This window comes from Etheostoma spectabile, chromosome 8, assembly GCF_008692095.1.
Source record: "Etheostoma spectabile isolate EspeVRDwgs_2016 chromosome 8, UIUC_Espe_1.0, whole genome shotgun sequence".
NCBI lineage: Eukaryota > Metazoa > Chordata > Actinopteri > Perciformes > Percidae > Etheostoma > Etheostoma spectabile.
Genome location: NC_045740.1, coordinates 13,643,383 through 13,651,281, shown reverse-complemented (window position 1 = coordinate 13,651,281; position 7,899 = coordinate 13,643,383). Strand labels below are relative to the sequence as shown.

General features: G+C 36.7%; 1 protein-coding gene across 1 annotated transcript in view; it reads right to left on the bottom strand.

Annotated features, from left to right (window-relative positions):
* Window positions 1-7,899, bottom strand: part of cspg4 (chondroitin sulfate proteoglycan 4) — a 69,177-nt gene that overhangs the window by 6,327 nt on the left and 54,951 nt on the right. Inside the window, 6 exon segments of the mRNA XM_032523814.1 lie at window positions 2,127-2,140; window positions 2,143-2,172; window positions 2,175-2,204; window positions 2,207-2,273; window positions 3,524-3,660; window positions 4,603-4,801. Of these exon segments, the coding sequence (XP_032379705.1) occupies window positions 2,127-2,140; window positions 2,143-2,172; window positions 2,175-2,204; window positions 2,207-2,273; window positions 3,524-3,660; window positions 4,603-4,801 (477 nt within the window).

Below are 7,899 nucleotides of genomic sequence, written 5' to 3'. Positions count from 1 at the left end.
GCAAGACTACAGTCACACAGTCTTAACATAGAATTGAAATTGTCCAGGAAAAAAAATTCTTATTAGCATGAATGCTCATACTAATGGTGACCCTAAACATCACAATGGCACAAAGTCATATTCAATGAGGCCCCCTGCTGGTGAACAAGAGGAACATGTTGCATGCATGTACAAAAAAAGGACTGCAGTTTTAGATGATGTGTTGATGTTTGGTACACATTTTCTTATGGAAAACAACAACAATGTATGTGAACTTAACATAAGGATAATTGTCTGTGTGCACAGTTGCAGTATTTTTCAGTACATTTCAAAAGTGAAAACACTTTATTATCTGATGTTAGGTGAGACAGAAGAATGTGAGGACATTATTTACAGTCATCAATGTTCTGTCACGTCAACAAACACTAAGTTTCTGTTTTAGTCTAGATTGAGTGAGCTTTACTATTGAATTGGTTGCTTTGGCTTTTCGAATATAAAATAAAAATTCCTGCCCAGTGAGTAAAATATACGAAATAAAAGCACAGTTCTGAGTAGACCTTTAAAATATTCAGACGAGTTAAAAGCTGCAACCGCAAGCATTTAAATGACTTTATTTCCACTGGGAGAGCGGTGAGTTCCACAGCAGCAGTCTGTGTTGAAAGGAGGATTAGCTGTGTTTTTATGCATTAAAGAAGCATTATGTCTTCTCATATGTCTGTCTGATGGTCTATGCAGCAGACCTTCTGGAGTGCCTCAAAGAGCTATGACTGCTTGGTAACACAAACCTGCTATTAATAGTAATGTTTAACCCAAAGGTTTAGAGGATTTATTTGAATAATAGTTGAACTTACAGTGCCCCCTTAATGCAACTGAATATTAAGAAAAATTCCATCAATTCAGGCTTTCCTGGAATTCTTTTTCTATCCACACACTTTTTCATTGTTTTTCTTCCTTTAATGTGTTCCTTTAATGTGTTTTATTGTTATTTTTCTATTTATTTTTTTTACTGTTTTTACTAATAATTTGATTTTGATTTATTATTTATCTCGAACAATCAACAATGTTGCAAAAAAACCATAACTAGACAAATTAAAACACAAACAATCTGAATTTACCAAAGACCAAAAAATAATTAAAGAGGAGGCTTAGTTTGAGAAGGATCAGGCGGAAGCATACAGCTTATTATGTCCTGCCCCTACCTCACAACATCATATTATTACAAAATATATAGATATGGAAGTACATCGTACACATTTTCAGGTCTTACAACAACTTACAACAATACAACCCTATAAAACAATACCTTTACATTAGATTACATTACAATTCCATTCTTATGTTTCGGTCCATTCCTTTCTGTATTGGTCAAGTATGGATTTCTTTAATCTATTTTTGAACTGAATGGCTAAGTTTGATATCATTGTCCAGCCCAACAGGCTGAAACACACAGGCCTTTAACAGCAGTTTGCACAAGAGGTTGTTTAAACATACATTGTCCTCTAAGATCATATCCCCGTCTCCATCATTAAACATTGTGTGCATGTTACATGGTGAATTATTTTCTTAAACTTTAAACATAAAATGTGAATTCAAAAACAGATGATTAGTGTGCTCACAATACCCGGTGTGACTTATTATCCTGATTGTTCTTTATTGCAATGGGAAAATATTTTGTAAGGTGCTTTTGGTATTTCCCCAAACGTCCACACAATATAACATATATGCTAAAAGTAGCATGCAGTACAGAGTATTTAGTGTATTTTGGTTCAATATGTATCTAGTTTTGATCAATATACCTACTGGCCATCTTAATGCACAGATATTTAATGTGGGGCTTCCAGCACAGTTTATGATCAAGTCCATAGTTAGAAAATGTGAGTCACTAGATTTATACAATGGGATGACTTTAGCTACTTTCATCTTGTCAGTAAAAACACACACACACACACACACACACACACACACACACACACACACACACACACACACACACACACACACACACACACACCACACACACACACACACACACACACTATATATATACACTGTATATACATGGAAGGGAAGGGGAATTGTTAAATGTCTCCTAAAAGAAATGCATCCCAGAAAAACACATTTACCGTCACACACTGAAAAGTAATTACCTGTGTTTGTGAGAGCGGGTAATTTCCTCATACTGGTTCTTGTCATTGCCAGGATGAGCCTTCCCAAACGAGTGGGCGGATAAAGTAGCTTATCTCATTTCCATCCCTTGGTTACAGCCCCCAATTGGCGCTTGTGATAGCTGCCTCGTTCCTGTGAAAACACACACACACACACACACACACACACACACACACACACACACACACACACACACACCACCCACACCACACACCCACACCCACACACCCCACACACACACACACAATTGCTTAAAACTGTAGCGCTTACAGTAATTCATGCACATACCGTGCAGAAGAGTTTCCTGATGGAGAAAGTTTCATTTCAAAATTATATGCAAGCTTTCAAAAATATGACACCTCATCTTGTGTCATGCACAAAAGTTTAGTATGAATGGGGGAGGGGGGGAGACTCTCACTTCAGTACAACCAGACAACATCTCATTTCAATTTCACCTACCATCCAAATTCATTCCTATGTTCTTAACAATCATTATAATAAAGCTTTCATTAAATCTTTAAATTAGATATTGTTGTGGTCCTTGCTAGTGAAGCAACAACTTCTCTTTGGTGTACTGGAACATTTTAAATCAAGTTTGGACTGTAAAAGGAAGATTTTGCTTAAAGCTTGACTAAATCACCTTTGTAAGACGCACATTGATAATCTTCCTCTTATGAATGAAATGAAATGCATCCTTGTTGTATTCACCACACTCATGGTTTTTGCAGCTACAAGCTTCCTTGGTCTGCTGGCAAGCAGCTTGTAGAGGCTAATCATTGCATAGGCACCGAGTAACTGACATTAATCATTGAGTTTGTGCTGAGTTTGTGCTAAATATCCTGTTTTTTTATAATTACCACTTCTGGCCACACTATAACCGCTCTTTAGCAAAAGTAGGTCTCAAATCAAATTCAAACAGCTTCAGAATAAGAGGTAACTAAAGTAGAAAAATTAATTGGTACATTTACTTTGGTATAAAATTAACAATAAGTATGAGTCAAAGTCTGCCGAATAGAATGTGCAGATATAATAGAGAGAACGTTTTTTTTTTTTTAATCAATGTATTATCAAAGTTTTAAAATATACTCATGTCCTGAATATGTTTACTTTGTATATTCCTATTATCTGTAACCTTTGGAGTGAGAAGAAAATTATGGGATATTTTTTGTTATGTGCACACTGAATATATAATTGTTGTGTTTGGAAAAGAATCACTAAAAACATTGGACAAACTGTACATCATTTTTAGTTTTTTTCTCTTTTGGCCATGTTTTGTATGTCTGACATAGATACAAAACAGAAAAATACAACAGTTAACAGAAAAATATTCTTATACTTCTGTCGTTTTCAGAGTTTGAAATCTGATGGATTTTAACATCTTACCTGGAAATACCATGAGTTCCTCCTGCGTTACCATGGTGATGGTGAGAGGCCTGGCCGTGACAACAAATTGATAGAGAGGAGATGTGTGTTCTCCGTCTGTCACTGTGAAGCTGAACCCACCAGACTCCTCACCTGGAGGAACACAAGGGTTTGGATTTGGCTTACTGGTCATACTGGCCTTTCCCCTTATTATTATACTGATTTATATCTACATGTTTATTATAGTACTAATTTTACAACAGAATGTAATTTAAAACTTGCTGTACCTTTGTAGCCTTGATTAAAATTACACTGTTACTTGGCACAATAAAGGGGCAAATAGATTACGCTCAAGAGTCATTTTTACTGTTCCATGAGGCGCAAAAATGTTTCTAGGGGTTCAATTGGGTTGTTCACAGAGGTGGAAAGAGTACAAAAAATTCTACTTGAAAGTACTATTACTTTGATGAACATTTAATAAGCAGCAAAGTAAAATTACCGGTACAAAAATCTACTTAAGTGAAAGTAAAAAGTAGCTCCTTTAAAATCTACTCAGAGTAAAAGTTACTTATTTGCTTTTTAACAGCAGGGGGAGATACTTTTTCTTACTATTATGTATTTATATTTATTTAATATCCTGTTTATATTTATTATATTCATTTAATTAAATCACAGTCTTTTGCGATTTGAAAAGGGCAAAAAGACAATTCCATTTAAGGTTGTTGACAGATACTTTGCCAAAGTAACGGCGCAAAAGAACGTTAGAGACATTTTTTATTTACTTTTTGTTTGTTTTTTACTCGGTAACATATGTGATTTGAAACGTAGCACAGTTAAATATTTTCAACAAAAAATGCTTTAGTAAAAGTAAAATTACAGATTTCAAAAAACTACTTCAAAAAGTAAAAGTACACAAAAAACTACTCAATTACAGTAACATGAGTAATTGTAATTTGTTACTTTCCACCAGACACTCAGACAGTGTTATAGGTGTAGGAAATGCTGTTGTAATACCAGCAGTCGAAGAGAGTAGTAGTCATAGATTAATATACAGTATACTGATGTAACATGAAAAAAACATTTCAGAGGCCTCACCCTTGTGAATGAAGATGACCTCTCCTTTGTTTATGTGAGCCTGTGTGAAATTAAGGATGCCGTCCTCAGGCGCCTCTTTCAACGCCACCATCCCATTGTTTGGCACCTCAACGTGGTAAACCAGTTCCTCTGCAGGGGTATCAGCGTCCTCAGTGTTCAGCATGCTGGGGGTGATGTCCGCTTCCTCTCCAGCAAGAACCTGTGAGGTATCAAAGACAGTAGGAAAGAGACAGAGAGAAACTGAGATGAAAAGACACCTCAGACGGCCCAGTCTGAGTTATGTTTGGAGGAAGGTAATTCAAGGTAATTCAAGGTGTCGGGAGTTGTTTTAAATAATTGGAGATTGCTTTGTATATAAAAGTCAAGATGATGCTGTATATTAATGTATTGCCGAGTAACAAAGTAATTTCCAAAGAAACCAACCAAAAGTAACAAAACAAATTAAGAAATACAGAAATAAAATGAAAGTAAGTACAAAAGCCATCCAACAAACAGCCACCTCCAAAGAAACAATTTAAAAGGTTAATTATTTCTCCGTGGCAGTCTGGTTGCTCCTGTTATCAGAAGATGGAGCACAGTAGCACAGACTGAATGATTCTCCCCTGGTGGAGGGGCTTTAATGGACTTCTAATGGTTGGCTGGCTGAAAGGAACATTAATTGAAAGAAATGGGCCAGATCCCCAGAAAGACATTCTTAAATAGCCAGATTCAGTTGGGAAAGTGAGCTGAGGGTGCCCTGCAGTAAGAAGCACATATCGATCTCCAAAGCCATTCGCCCTCTGATACCTCTCTCCCTGCCATTTTTTCAAGACTCAAGATGAAGAGCCAGAAGCCTTCTGGCAGGTTGGAGCGGAGAAAAGAAGACTCAGTTGTGGATATTAATTGTTGTATTAATATCAATTGCACTTTGAAAATGCACCACCAAATAATACAAGCGAGCCAGAAAGGTATATGTTACAGTAACTAGGCCACAACTGTTTCCAACAGTGATGCTTTAGGGAGATCTTTAAAAAAAAAATTAAATACCAAATTTAGTATTTAAGTTCACACTGTAGGCTATGTAATCCAAATGTAGATCTAGACACTTAAGCTGAAGACAATACAGCACTAAGGCAGAAAGTGTCTAGTCGCTCAAATTTAAAACATTAATCAAAAGAAGAACAAAAACCTACAGCTACGCTAGCAATTCTGACAGGCTGTACTTGCACAGCTGGCGCTTTGGGCTAAATGCTAATGCCAGCATGCTCACAATGACAACGACATGCTGATGTTCAGCATGTTTTAGCCAGTGTGTTCATCTCCACCTGAGTTTAGTGTGTCAGCATGCAAATTAGCACTAAATACAAAGCAGGGGATGCTGGGATAGTTGCAGGTATTTGGTCCTAAAAGAAACTATTGGTCAAGTAAATACTTTGAAAAGTTGATGGAAGTCTACAGTAAGTTGTTACAATTCACATTGAGGGAGACATTGGTGCATGTACTAACAAGTGTACTAGCAATCCAGAAAATATTTATTGAGGTATCAACAATCTAAAATTTCATTTTTAACCAAAATGGTGGACTGAATGACCAGCCGACATCCTGTTAAAGTGGCTACAAAACCGTTGCTCCATTTCTCTGTTTTTCACACTTTCAAAGTGAGTTAAATTCTCGGAGACAGTTGTTGTGAAACTAACACAATGGCTGTCTCTTTCAGTCCTCTATGTCATCTCTGGCATTTTAGACCCATATAAACTGTTTCAATACAACACATGCCTTGTGAAGTGTATAATTTAGTTGCCTTGCAGTCCACTTAACATCCGATTCGGTTTGACACTCCATCAAAGATCTATCCCCAAACAGTTCAAAGCCATAATCCACCATTACACACTTTGTGCTATTTTTTGCTGGTAGATTGCATCTTTGTTCCTCTCAAATTATAATTTTTAAAAATTGGTGATGACTTCACAGATAAGTAGGGTTTAAGTATGTGAAATCAGCTGTTCTGATCATGTTCATGGCACAATTTCTACAGCTTTTATAGCAACTCCGGATGTAATTGAAAGTAGGCTTTCATTTTCTATCTGAAGGTCCTGACTCAGAATTGCATGTACTGTGTGTTATCGAGGTTCCACTCAAAAGACATAAGTAAGACATAAAGATTAAGCAATACGCAAACCAAAATAAATATTTGGAAAACATTTAGCAAGTAAAAAACAATCTTGTCGAAGAAGACTTAATTTGACACTTTTTGGCCTCTGGTTGGATGTGGTAGTAAATGTGCTGTTTTATTTACAGCATACTTTTAAGGATAAGGATCTTCTAATGTGACTATATTGTACAAGCTTGTTCAATAAATGAAACGGTTGCATTTGATAAGCTTTAGACACAAACTGTTTGGATGGTTTGGATTAATATCAGTACATTTGTCAATGTAATTACGTCCAAAACGTGACATCATTCCATTTGGTCCATAAACTTAAAAATGACTTGCCATTAACGTTTACCAAAACACAAACACCAGTCTCCTGGGTGAAAGCCCTATGTTTGTTTGACCCATACACCACCCATCCAACCCACCCTTAACAGACATTCTAGGTCTCAGTACCATGTTACATAACCTCTGTCATACTTTGGCCACTAGAGGGCAATGCCTATCAATAAAAAGTAAATATGGATAGTAATTGCTGCTTGTACAAACAACCTATGGTTTCATTTTTGGGGGTGGACAGTCTTCTCCAGCTTCTTTCAATGGCTAATTTTCATATAAAAGTTGTTTCAGCATTTAAATTACTATACTCAAATATGTGTCCATCCCTGTTTTTCTCTGAATATAGTCATTTAAATTCTTACTGGGCTGCCTTGGGTGCCAGTCTGTAGAGAGCAGAGGTGCTGATGTTTGGAAGTAAACAGGTTGCTAAATTTGGGAGAATCCCTAGACAATCATCTTGGAGGGGATTGAGCCCCCCAGCTCAACTGTATATATATTAAAGGGCCATATTATGAAATGAATTATTTTTATTTGTTATGTTATTTGGTGTCTCTGGTGCTTCCACACACATACAAACTTGGGAAAAAAACTATCCATCCAGCTGTTTTGAGTGAGATTTGAGGTTTCTGAATGTCCTCTGGGTGAGCTGTTCAAAATCTGCACGGCTTTCTATGTCACTAGCTGAGACGAGGTGGCTAACATTGCCCATGCTAGTACCAGCATGCCAGCTCGTTCTCAATGGCAAAACACTGCTACAACACACACTGTTCTGCAGGTATTCTACAAGTGTATCCTAGTTTAGAAGAAGTCTCCCAGCTAATCCTGCC